General features: G+C 42.2%; 1 protein-coding gene across 5 annotated transcripts in view; it reads right to left on the bottom strand.

Annotated features, from left to right (window-relative positions):
• The window catches only part of ATCAY (ATCAY kinesin light chain interacting caytaxin), a 325480-nt gene extending 313185 nt beyond the window's left edge, over nucleotides 1-12295 (bottom strand). For 4 of the 5 annotated variants that reach the window (XM_073586279.1, XM_073586280.1, XM_073586281.1 and 1 more), the window contains exons 1-4: nucleotides 11964-12295; nucleotides 10936-11065; nucleotides 1907-1968; nucleotides 1605-1826 (exon numbers count right to left, since the gene is read on the bottom strand). In XM_073586279.1, the coding sequence (XP_073442380.1) occupies nucleotides 1605-1826; nucleotides 1907-1968; nucleotides 10936-11018 (367 nt within the window). In that variant the 5' untranslated portion in view covers nucleotides 11019-11065; nucleotides 11964-12295. The remainder of the gene's footprint in view (nucleotides 1-1604; nucleotides 1827-1906; nucleotides 1969-10935; nucleotides 11066-11963) is intronic. The other variant, XM_073586278.1, reaches the window with a different exon arrangement.
• Between the last annotated feature and the right edge of the window lie 245 nt (nucleotides 12296-12540).

Genomic DNA, 12540 nt, shown 5'->3' with positions numbered 1-12540 from the left:
GAGATCCTGATGGCATCTCCCTGGCGGAAACCCGACTCCGTAAGATCAAGCAGGGAGGATGGCTTGTTGAGGAGTACTGCTCAGAGTTCAGGAGGTGGGCCACTGACACGCAGTGGAATGACCCTGCACTTAGGAGTCATTTTGTGCAGGGTCTGTCTCCAAAGTTGCAGGATACTCTGGTGCAGTACGCTGCCCCCAGGTCGCTGGAGGCCGCCATGTCCCTTGCCATCCGGGTGGATAGACGCCTCAGGGAGAGGCATACACCATATGTGCCCCCTATAGTCCTCGCTAGGGAGGAGGACACACCAGTGCGGACTGAGGAACCCATACAGCTCAGAGTAGTTGGTGCTAAAAAGGGGTTGCCTGCGGTTTGCCATGGTGTGGGGGTATGTTTTTCCTGTGGGCAGCCTGGCCATTTTATAGGAGCCTGCCCAGTGCGTGCCAAACCTTTGGATGAACCCATACAAGTAGAAGAAGCTAGTTTTCAAACAGTGTTACCTATGGTTCGTGGAGTGGTGGAGGCATGTTTTTACTGTGGGCAGACTGATCATGTCCTAAAGGCCTGCCCAGCGCGCACCAAATTATCTGTTCCAGCTAAGAAGCCGTGTTCCCCTGGTCGTGTGGAGGGAGACGACCAGGGAGTGTATATTTCCTCCATTTTGCCCTCTCAGAGTACTTTATCAGCTGAAGTGGTGGTTGGCGGGGTACCTGAGAGCATATCGGTGATTGTGGACAGTGGAGCAGGAGTCAATTTGGTGGATGCTCGCTTTGTCCAGACTCATGGACTGAGGTGTAGGACGCTAGTCAATCCCCTAAGCGTCCAGGCCATTGACTCTGTCCCACTGAGCCAGGCGAGGTTGACCCAAGTCATGGATAACATGCATCTGCGTATAGGGACTCATCATGAGGAGTCCCTGTCATGCTATGTCTTGAAGGGAATGCCTGTACCTATCGTTTTAGGCCTCCCTTGGTTGAAGAAACACAACCCAATTATAGATTGGCAACAGAGAAAGCTAAGTTGTTTGTTTTTCCCTGTTCGTTATTTTCTCTAATGTTATATTAGTACAGCGGTGGGACCAGTGTCCGCACTAGCCAGTTCCCTAGTAAGGGATAGGGTCAGGGCTAGTGAGGGACTAAGTATCCTGGTCGGCAACAGGTGAAGAGCCTGTATAGGGAACATTAGGAGTGTTTAGGGACACAGCCTCAGGAGAGTGCAGAAGGTGCACCACTGTAACTGTGTCCCCGGTGTTCACTTGTTTGCCTTGTCGTTCTAGTTACCGACCTGCTGGTCACGTCACACAGGACAAGTCACTACATGACATAAAGCAGCCCCCGACTGGAGAAACTGTTTCAATCTGGAACACATTGTACAATGGTTAACTTTTTTTTTTTACAATTATCATTCTGTAATTTACACGGCTGACTATTAAAAATTTGAATTGTAATCAAATCAGTGCCATTTTACTTTTAAACACAATTTTCAGTTCCATGAACAGTGCCAACGGTGATTGACTTATTCATAAAAACTGTTGTTAAAGGTAGTGATAGTCCTAAATAGCACACATCAACAATGTGATCTTATTAAAATCTTCTTAAAATCTTACCTTCCCATTCCAACTCATTTCCATGGCCTAAAAACTCTAATGAATCTGTTTCATCTGGAGTCTCAATATCATCCACATTGATGTCCAGATCATCTGGTGTATCTAGAAAGTCATCAGAAAGTACTGATCCATCACTCTGGTCTAGTGAGATATTAATATCTGGAGCCACTAGTGTTTTACGCTTGCGATGAGATCCACTGATGTTAAGCGTACTTGGCGGAGCTAAATAAAAAATGTAATAGGTATCATTATTTGTGTAATATGATTTGAATAATTTTGTTATGCCCTAGCTAGTTACTTACAGGATGTAATGTCATCTGTGGGGGATCCAAGATTATCCATTCCTGTGTCTTCAGGAAGAGGCCTTTAAAATAGTAATATGCATATAAAAATTAGTCCTAACTCTAAACATCAATTTTCATGTGCTTTCCCAAGAACACATAAAGTGGTGGTCCGAAACTAAAATTTATTTAAAAACTAAATGTCTGTCTATTTAACCCCTTAACAATCAAGCCACTTCATAGGTTAATGACCGGGATTCATTTTTTAAATCTGAACAGTGTCATTTTATGAGGTAATTACTCTGGAATGACTCGACGGATCCCACTGATTCTGAAACTGTTTTTTGTGACATATTGTACTTCATGATTGTGGTAACATTTGTTCAATTGTGTTTATTTGTGAAAAAAAAAATGAAAATTTGGTGTAAATTTGGAAAATTTCACAATTTTCAAACTTTTAATTTTTATGCCCTTAATCCAGAGAGTTATGTCACACAAAAATACCTGGATGACCAGCCAATGCGGAGCAATGAATTTCAGACATCACTCTCTTTCTCCACTGGTCAGGAACATACAATTTTCCCATAGGGCAACGCTCAGGTTTATTCTCCTGAAATTCCTCCAGGGCACATCTCAAATCGGGCGAAATGGCAGAAAGAACTACCCCCTCACCTAGGATGGTAGTAGGCTCGGTCACATTAAGAGAATCAGCAAAGAAACTCCTAGAAAGGGCGTCTGCCTTAACATTCTTAGTGCCCGGAAGAAAAGAGACCACAAAATTAAAACGCGTGAAAAACAAGGCCCATCTAGCCTGTCTAGGATTCAAGCGTTTGGCCGACTCCAGATAAATCAAATTCTTGTGATCGGTGAGGACCACAACTTGATGTCTAGCTCCCTCCAACCAATGTCTCCACTCCTCAAATGCCCATTTCATGTCCAACAATTCCTGATTCCCCACATCATAGTTGCGTTCAGATGGGGAGAAATTTCAAGGAAAGAAGGCACAGGGATTCATCTTAGAAGTCACAGGGTCTTTTTGGGACAAAACAGCTCCTGCACCAATCTCAGAAGCATCTACCTCCACCTGAAATGGAAGTGAGACATAAGGTTGCCATAAAACTAGAGCTGAAGCAAATCTCCGCTTAATCTCCTGAAAAGCTGAGACAGCCTCAGGAGACCAATTCAGCACATCAGCGCCCTTCTTGGTCAGATCAGTCAGTGGTTTGACAATACCAGAAAAATTACCTATAAATTTACAATAGAAATTAGCAAAACCCAAAAACTTCTGGAGGGCCTTCAAAGAAGTAGGCTGAACCCAATCATAAATGGCCTGTACCTTGGCCGGGTCCATTTCAACAGTCGACGGAGACAAGATAAATCCCAAAAATGAAATCCTCTGTACACCAAAGAGGCATTTCGATCCCTTAACAAACAGGGAATTCTCCCTCAAAATCCGGAACACAGTCCGGACGTGTTCCACATGAGAATCCCAATCACTAGAAAAGACCAAAATATCATCCAGATAGATGATCAAAAACGTATCCACAAAGTCATGGAAGATATCATTCATAAAGGACTGGAAGACAGAAGGGGCATTAGTGAGCCCAAAAGGCATCACCAGGTACTCAAAATGTCCCTCCGGAGTATTAAACGCCGTCTTCCATTCATCCCCGTGCTTTATGCGAATAAGATTATACGCCCCCCTGAGGTCAAGCTTAGTAAACCAGCAGGCACTCTTAACTCTGGAGAATAAATCAGACATCAGAGGTAACGGGTACTGATATTTAACCGTCATCTTGTTAAGGGAGCGATAATCAATACACGGTCTTAATGAACCATCTTTCTTGGCCACAAAAAAAAACCCAGCACCTAAAGGTGACGAGGATGGTCTAATATGACCCTTCTCCAACGACTCCTTAATATAGGATCGCATAGATCATGTTCGGGTACTGGTAAGTTGAAAAGCCGACCCTTGGGAAATTTACACCCAGGCATCAACTCAATTGCACAGTCATAACTCCTATGAGGAGGCAAAGACGCAGACTTACTCTCACTAAATACATCAGAAAAATCGGCCAGATAATCAGGAATATCATGAGACTGAGTAGAGGTGGAGGAAACAGGAGCGTCCCTAAGAACATACTGACAACCCCAACTCACCACAGACCCAGATTTCCAATCCAAAACTGGATTATGAGTTTGCAACCAGGGAAAACCCAGAACAATGGTATCATACAAATTATGCAGCACCAAAAATTTACAATTTTCTTGGTGTTCTGGGGCAACTCACATTATCACCTGGGTCCAAAACTGAGATTTATTCTCCGCCAAAGGAGTAGCATCAATACCCCTCAAAGGAATAGGCGTCTGCAGAGGCGTCACAGAAAAACCACAACGTTTAGCAAAGTCCAAATCCATCAGATTCAAAGGGGCTCCTGAATCCACAAAAGCCTTAGTGGAAAACGTGGATAAGGAGCAGATCACAGGTTGTACCCTGCCCACAGCAAATGTGTGTGCAAAACATTTCTCTCGTTTAGGGCAGACAGAAATAGTATGAGAGGCGTCTCCACAGAAGAAACACAGCTTATTACGCCTTCTAAACTCCTGATGTTGCACCCTAGACAAAACCCCATCACATTGCATAGGTTCAGATGTTTGTTCAAAAGGTGGCAGTACCTCCCGTGTAGATTTACGTTCACGTAAATGCCGATCAACTTGAATGGCTAATGAGAGAGAATCATCCAGACCAGAGGGAACAGGAAATCCCACCATAACATCTTTTACAGTCTCTGATAAACCCTTCCGAAAGAGAGCTGCCAATGCACTATCATTCCATGTAGTAAGGACCGCCCACTTTCGGAATTTTTGACAGTATAACTTTGCAGAATCCTGACCCTGGTTTAATGCCAACAGGGTTCTCTCAGCTTGATCAACAGCATTAGGTTCATCATACAACAACCCCAAGGCTTGAAAAAATACATCCACCATTAGTCAGAATAGGATTTTCAGGTGTCAGATAAAAAGCCCAATCCTGGGGATCGCCGCGCAGCAAGGAGATGACAATTTTAACCTGCTGGGCAGAGCTCCCCGATGAGTTAGGCTTCAAGGCAAGAAATAATTTACAATTATTCTTAAAATTCAGAAATTTAGACCGATCCCCAGAAAACACATCTGGAGTAGGGATCTTAGGTTCAGCAGCGTGTGGCTGAATGAGGTAGGTGGAAATTCCATGCACTTCAGCAGCAAGTTGCTCCACACGATCAGACAATTGCTTAATCTCCATTAGAGAAAAAAAAATCCTCCTACGGCCCCAGATAAAAAGAGGAAAAAATACAATAAAAAAAAAAAAATTCTGACACCTTTTTTTTTCTTTTTTAACAACTCTCTCCTGCTTTTGAGTACCCTAGAATCTGCGGTATGGCTGGTGATTCTGTTATGAATGGGTCACCATGGAGGAAAAACCTAAACAAGCTAAGCCCCAGAAAAACCAGAGAGGTTGGTAACTGTGCAGATTGCAGATCCCTGATCCTAACCACACAACTAGTGGCAGCCATGGATCATACCTACGATGAACCTAGACGCCTCATCATGGCAGGAGGACTAAATAAGCCTAAAGCAAGAAAAGGGGAAAACTAACTGCCCCAGAGCAGACCCCAAAGGAATAGACAGCCCCCACACATGTATTGACTGTGAAACAAGATGAAAACACAAACATAGGCAGGAAAATAGGCTGAGAAAACAATGGGGCCCAAGCTAACTAGAAAGGCTAGGAAAGCAAAGACACTGTCTGCAATCTGCCAAAAACCCTACAAAAATAATGTCCAACACTTCTGATAACAAAATTAACCCTGAAGTCACTAGACTTCAGCACTCTGAAATATTCTGAGGCAGAGAAAAAAGAGGCCAATCTAATAAGGAACAAAAAGAAAATAGGCAAATACAGATAAATAAGAGTGGAAATTCAGCACAGCCCCAGCCGGGGCTGGCTGACCACACAAAAAACTGAATAGACCAACAAAATCAAATGCGAACATTAGCAGAAAAACTTAGCTTGAGCTGACTGGAACAGAGCTGAGAACCAAGACTTGACAAGCCAGAAGGAATCACCAGCACCAGAATAGGGCGTCGGCTGTCTTAAATCCAGTCTGAGATTCCTGAGGTCCAATCGTCATCCTCCTTATCAGGTGGCAAATCTCTACTGACTAAATCAGATCACTACCTCCTGTTTCCACCAGAGGGAGCCTGGAAGGAGAACTCACAACTGGTAGACCAGAAAATGAACTCAAAAGAGGAGCCATTTTACTTTTCCAGAGCCTTTAATCTACAAGTAACGTGGAAGTCCCCTATATTTCCATTGACAGATTAGGGACCTGAGTGGGCACTTCCTTTTTTATGGATTGAGTTGAAGCTTTTATTGGGAACATTTTGCATAATATTTTCAATCACATTTATCCTGTGCTCTACACTGAGCACTTACATCGGGGATTCCATCTAAATCTATAAGTGACGTGATTTAGATTAAGCCCCTGAGGGATCCATTTACTGTAATGAGGCAACAAAATTATTCTGGACTCCGTCTAGCCTCTGTTCAGCGGTGTCCTTTTCAGAAGTGCACAAAACTGTAGTCGACAGATAGTAACTTACCTGATAGATGTATTGCCTTCTTTCTACCATGGACAAATTACACTGCACCTCATTATTATATTTGTATCATGAGACAAACCCTGTTACGATTATATCCTCTTAGATGGTTGGCTATCACCGAAACGTTATGTCAGAATTAATTATTTATTTATTTTCTCTCTTTGTTATTTTTTACAATATTTCTTATGAATGTTTTTTTTGTTTGTCCCTACAGTCTATGTTTGATAAAAGTCTCCATTGACCAACACATATCCATTAGGACCACTGTAATGAAAGTCTCATATTTTTCACCATACTTACTCACCATACTCACCTCAGAGTGTTGGATTTTTCTTACTACTTTAGTATTATAAATTGGGATCCTATCCGGGCACCTACTTCTGACCGGGAGTGCCATATTTCCAAAGGGCTAATGGGCAAAAATGTACCTCAGTTTGTTGTGCAATTTCTGCTGAATGCACCAATACCCTACATGTAATTGGGAACTATTTTTCAGGTACATTGGAAAGCATAGAAGGGAAGGAGCGTCATATTGCAGTGCAGACTTTGGTGTACTGGTTCGAGAGTACCATATGACATTGGTAGAGCCCCTGAGATGCCTGAACAGCAACTTGCCTATAAGCAACCCCATTTTACAAACTACATCTCTCCATGATTTCATCTAGGGGTGCAGTGATCATATTGACACCACAGGTGTGTCACAGAATTTTATACCTTTGGGCAGTGAAGAAGAAATAATTACATTTTTACCACCAATATTTTGTTTTAGTCCCATATTTAAAATTATCACATGGAGAAAAAAGTATAACTGGCAGGAAAATGTGTCACACAATTTCTGCTGAATGTGCTGCTGAATACCCCATACGTGGCTGTACAGTATTGCTTAGACACAGCGAGACTCGATTGGGAAGAAGCGCTATTTGACTCCTGGAGTTCAAATTATTGTAGAATAGTTTGTGAAAACCATATACAGAATCTCTAAGGCCTCTTTCACATGTCCATGTATCCGGTGCGTGTGGTGACAGTTTTCACACCTACCGGAGACACGTACTCACGTAGACCCATTCAAATGAATGGGTCTGTGCAAATGTCAGTGTGTTTCCACGGACCGTGTGTACATGGGCAAAGCACACTGACATGTTTGTTTTTGCCGTCATCATGGACGGCAAAACGTCCCGCACAGGTCAACACACATTGTTGTCCTCCATGTGTCAAGCATCGTCACAGAGGAAGAAGCGCCTCTGTAAGCGCTCTTCCCTGTCGGCAGGTGCTGAAAACGGTTCTCATTCTCCACTGCTCTGTCAGCAAGCAGAGGAGAATGATGAGTGTTATATTAAAGTCCGAACGACAGCAGGTGGGGGCTTTTGGGACTCTTACCCCATCATCCGACACTCTCATCATTCTCCTCTGCTCGCCGGCAGAGCAGGGGAGAATGATGACAGCCGGCTTCAGCACCTGCGGCCGGGGAACAGCGCTTACTGTAGCGCTTTTTCCCCGGCGGCTGTCCTTGTGGTACTGATACAGCACACGGGTGGCACACGGTTGCTGCATGTGTGCCAACACAAAGTACACACACGGACACATGGACACACAGACATGGAATCCCCCTTAACTGACGCAATTTAGGAAATTACACCCCTCTGGGAATTTATCTACAGATGTGGTGACGATTTTAACACCATGGGTGTTTTCCAGAAACAAGTAGTAGTGGATGTTGCTGAGTGAAAATTGCAAATCTGCCATTGTAGTGTCCGTACATTGTAATATGTTGTAGTGCCAAGTATATTGAAGGCCCATACATTGTAATGCCCATACATTATGCCCAGCTCATGTTTCTGGAGATATGGAACCCGTATATTAGGCAGGCTCTCATACCTACAGAAAAGCCAAACATGTGGTGATAAATGTGACTTAGGCACACTGGGGATCAGAAGGGAGAGGGGGCATTTGGATTTGGGAGTGCAGAATTTGTTTTGGAGGGGGCAAGAAGCCATAGTACTTTTCCAGAGCCTTTGTGCTACCAGTAATTTGGACGCCTCCTATATTTCCGCTAATACATGAAAAACGACCTGAGTGGGGACTTGATTTTTTTGTGGATTGAGTTGAAGCTCTTATTGGGAACATTTTAAATTACATTTTGGATCATCCTGCGCTCTGCGCTGAGCACTGACATCTGGGTTTACATCTAACGCTCTGAGTTACGTGATTCACATGATCCCTCGACAGATCCAATCACTATAATGAGGCAGCAGAGTTACTCCGGAGTCCGTCTGGCATCTGTTCAGCGATGTCCTTTTTTTCAGAGGTGCACAAAACTGTAGTGGAGAACCTTGCTTTTAGACACAATTAAAAAGACAGACATCACCAGATCATAGGACAGACAGAGTTCCACGGTTTCTCCATCTGCCTCTTTATAGGAAATCTTCCATTGCGGGTTTCGTCTCCATATGCACATGCGCCACCTTCTACGGCCATTTTCCCAAAGTCCACTGTATTGAAAACGATAGGAAGCGCAAGGGCTCCAGACATTTTGAGAAAGTCTGGAGTCTGCAGCTGCCTCGGATTGCCAAGCACCCTCGCCTCCCAGTCCGGGACCCTCAGCATCACCCCAGACCTGCTGCCGCCATAAGCTTCCCACAACTGCAGCAGGCAGCCCCCAGGAAAGCTACCGTAAAAGCTGACTATAAGACGCACCACCATTTTATTAAAAAAAAGGTTTTCTTATTTTCCTCCCTAAAATATGGGGTGCATCTTATGGTCCGGGGCATCTTAAAATCCGCCAAATATGGTATGTGTTTTTATTGGTATACTTTTTTCATTTTTTTTTTTTGTTATTTGAGATTTTTTTAAAAAACATTTTCACAATTTTTTTTTTTTTTTACTTTTTTTACTTAATCACTCTATGGGAATTTAACTTTTTTTTACTTTTTTTTACTCTGATCCCTGGCATAATACATTGCAATGCACCAGCACTACAATGCATTATACCTGTTATTGCTGCATTGGCATAAACCTTTTAGACCATGCACCTGGCATGGTCTAATGGATTTGCTATAGCTGGTTGACCCAGAGGTCGTCATGATGACCTTGGGTTGCCTTGGCAATGATTGGGTCCTCGAGATGATGTTGCGGGGGCGCCAATCGGAAGGGAGCCTTTCCCAGCCTTCTAAATGCTGCATTTTATATATATATAAAAACAAGCCCTCATACAGATATGTGGTTGGAAAAATAAAAACATTATGGCTCTTAGATCAAGAAGAGGGAAATGAAAAACGTAAATGTGGAAAATGTACTTGTTTGGAAGGGATTAAAGAGAACCTTTCACTGATTTTTTTTAATTTTGAACTGAGAAGTTCCTCTAATTTCTATTAACTAATTAAAAATTGGATGTTCCTTTTTATGTGCCCCTCCATTCCCAAGTTATGCCCCACGGTAATAAAGAAGCAGATTGCTCCTTCAACCAAGTGGGCGTATATCACAGAATTTCTGTTTGCGTTTGTGTTTTCTCCTCTGTGACAGAACATCTGTGGTATATTCCCAGGTGGTTGAATTTGCTTCTTTATTACCAGTAGACATAATTTTAGAATAGAGAGACACAGAAGAAAAAGAAAAACTTTTCCAGAAACAGTTAAACGGCAGCAATTGGAAGAGATACTCAATTTAAATTAAAAAAAACAACTGGTTAAACGTCCTGTTTAATAAGGCACAGCAAAATGGCCACAGACCTGAGAATTTTGAGCAGGATAATTCATCAGGATCTGTTTACCTCTCCTATCCAACAGACTGCCATCAGGAGAAACAGTGAGGAAGCAGGAAGCAGATATTGTAAGACAAATATCCTTTTACACAAAATCATCTACTTTTCTTGGGTTGATGATACAGTTTATTGAAACAGTTCAGCACTGAACAGACTCATGGTTTTGGATATATGGTGGATCCTACACTAATTCAAGTAATGGGAGGAGACCTTTGGTACCTCTGACAGTCTTGTTTCCAATCCCGTGGGTGCATGGATAACAGACCTGTACTTACAACATGTTGGGAGCACATTAATCAGGGAATGTGCATTGTAATTACATACATTTTGGCGAAAAAATGCTACTTTTCTTTATTTTATGTCATGGCCAAATGCAGCCTGGTAGGTTTACAATCATTTAACCAGAAAGTAACATACATTGCACTGGAAATCTATGGCAGCTCATAGCTGGAATAGTTTTGAGTTTGCATATGTTACATTTATTATGAAGTATGCAAACTAAATGTGCTACATCTAAGGCCAGCTTGCTTTTAAGATAATCTTTAAGTTTTTAGGTTATTCCGAGTTCATATTTTCTTGAGAATGTTAATAATCCATTACCCTTCCTTTACATCACTTCATTCAGCAGGTCACATGTAAAAGAACTTACCTTGGAAAGTCTTCGTCCTGCCATTCTTCTTTAACGTCTACATCAACATTTTCCATACGCAATGTTGCCTCTGTTGTCCCCATTATTTTGTGTTGTTCAGCAGATATTGTAGGAATTTAAGTTTAGAACCCTAAATAAAGGTTTAACCATGTACAATGTAATTTGTCATAAGTGAACTAGTAAATGCAGAAAAAATAGTCCATCAACTTACTATCCTACATTGTTCTATCATGTTGATCCAGAGGGAGGCAAAGGCCATATGAGGCAGTTGCTGATAATGTGCTCTATAATACTGGGAAAAATTTCCTCCAGTCTTCTCCTCTGGTGGAGCCAAACTCTATGGATCAATGGCTTATTGCCAGTGAACTAATACATAGCAGTTGTAATATTATTTCTTTTAAAAAAGGAAATTCAGGCCCCATGAATTCCCCATGACCTCCATAGTCTCATTAATTTCACAGTAAAAAAAAATCTCTCTCTGTGGGAGATATTGGTGGAAACTTCTCTCATCTATACATTTAGATGTCATCTTGGTATGGTTATGGTCCTTGGTAGAAATATATCAAATATTTCTGTACTGTTCTTTCATGTATTTATATACAGGCACTAGGTCACCCCTAAAACCATCTTTTTCCAAAATAAATAAGGCCAAGATAACTTGAAGGATGCATTTTTCCTTGATTGCTAAGTGACTTGGGGTCTCAACCTGGAGGCCCAGCGAAACGACCAAATGAACAAAGGCCCTCTACAATCATGATCCCTATACATATGCTAGACTTCTATTTGCCCTCATCCTTTCTGATCATACTATCTTTAGTAATGCTCTACAACTCTGACATTGCACTAGACACTGAATGATATAAACATTAGCATATATTACATTTTTTACATGGCAGATTGACTAAATGTAACTTCATCTACAACATATTGTGCTGGAAAAAACACTCTAACAAAAATGAATATGTCTCTACTACAAAATCAGATTATACATCGAGTTGAAGTATTCATATTAACAATCAAAAACCTACCTGTCTTCCCAAAGGAAGATTTAGTTGATTGCAAAGTAAATAATCATGCAAAATGGCTACGCAGAAATGTCTTCCAGCTCAGCCCTCATCTGGCAGGAGAACATCTCTGAAATGGTTTATTCAAATCCTGGAGAATATGGCCCTTTTTCTGTGTACTACAAGGCGGGCGAGGATGCTGCATCCCTCATCTGCTGTAAGAATTAGTCGCCAGCAGAGTGGACATGCGTGTAGGATATATGTGCAGAGTTGTGCATCCTCAGCTCACAGCTGGCCCAGGCTTAGCAGCTGATGTACCAGCTATTGTGAATGTGCAATGGAGGAGACAGGAGAGGGAGGAGGAGCAGGGGGATTGATGCTCCGTTAGCTACCACCCTCTCTTTTCTAGGGAAGGCTAGTCTTGATTGGATAGAGCCTGGCAGCATCTTAGCAAACGAGAAATCACCTCAGGCAGATGGAGAAGAGCAAGCTTTTAGTGTTACTGATAGACTAGCTCTGAAGATAGTGGTGGCCAGTGAATAAAGTGCCGTGTAGATGGTGACCCAATGGACGGCATGAAACAGCTAACTACAGTATATAT

Source organism: Dendrobates tinctorius, unplaced genomic scaffold, assembly GCF_039654945.1.
Source record: "Dendrobates tinctorius isolate UK_male_01 unplaced genomic scaffold, ASM3965494v1 ptg000092l, whole genome shotgun sequence".
Classification (NCBI taxonomy): domain Eukaryota; kingdom Metazoa; phylum Chordata; class Amphibia; order Anura; family Dendrobatidae; genus Dendrobates; species Dendrobates tinctorius.
This window is presented reverse-complemented; position numbering and strand designations above follow the sequence as displayed.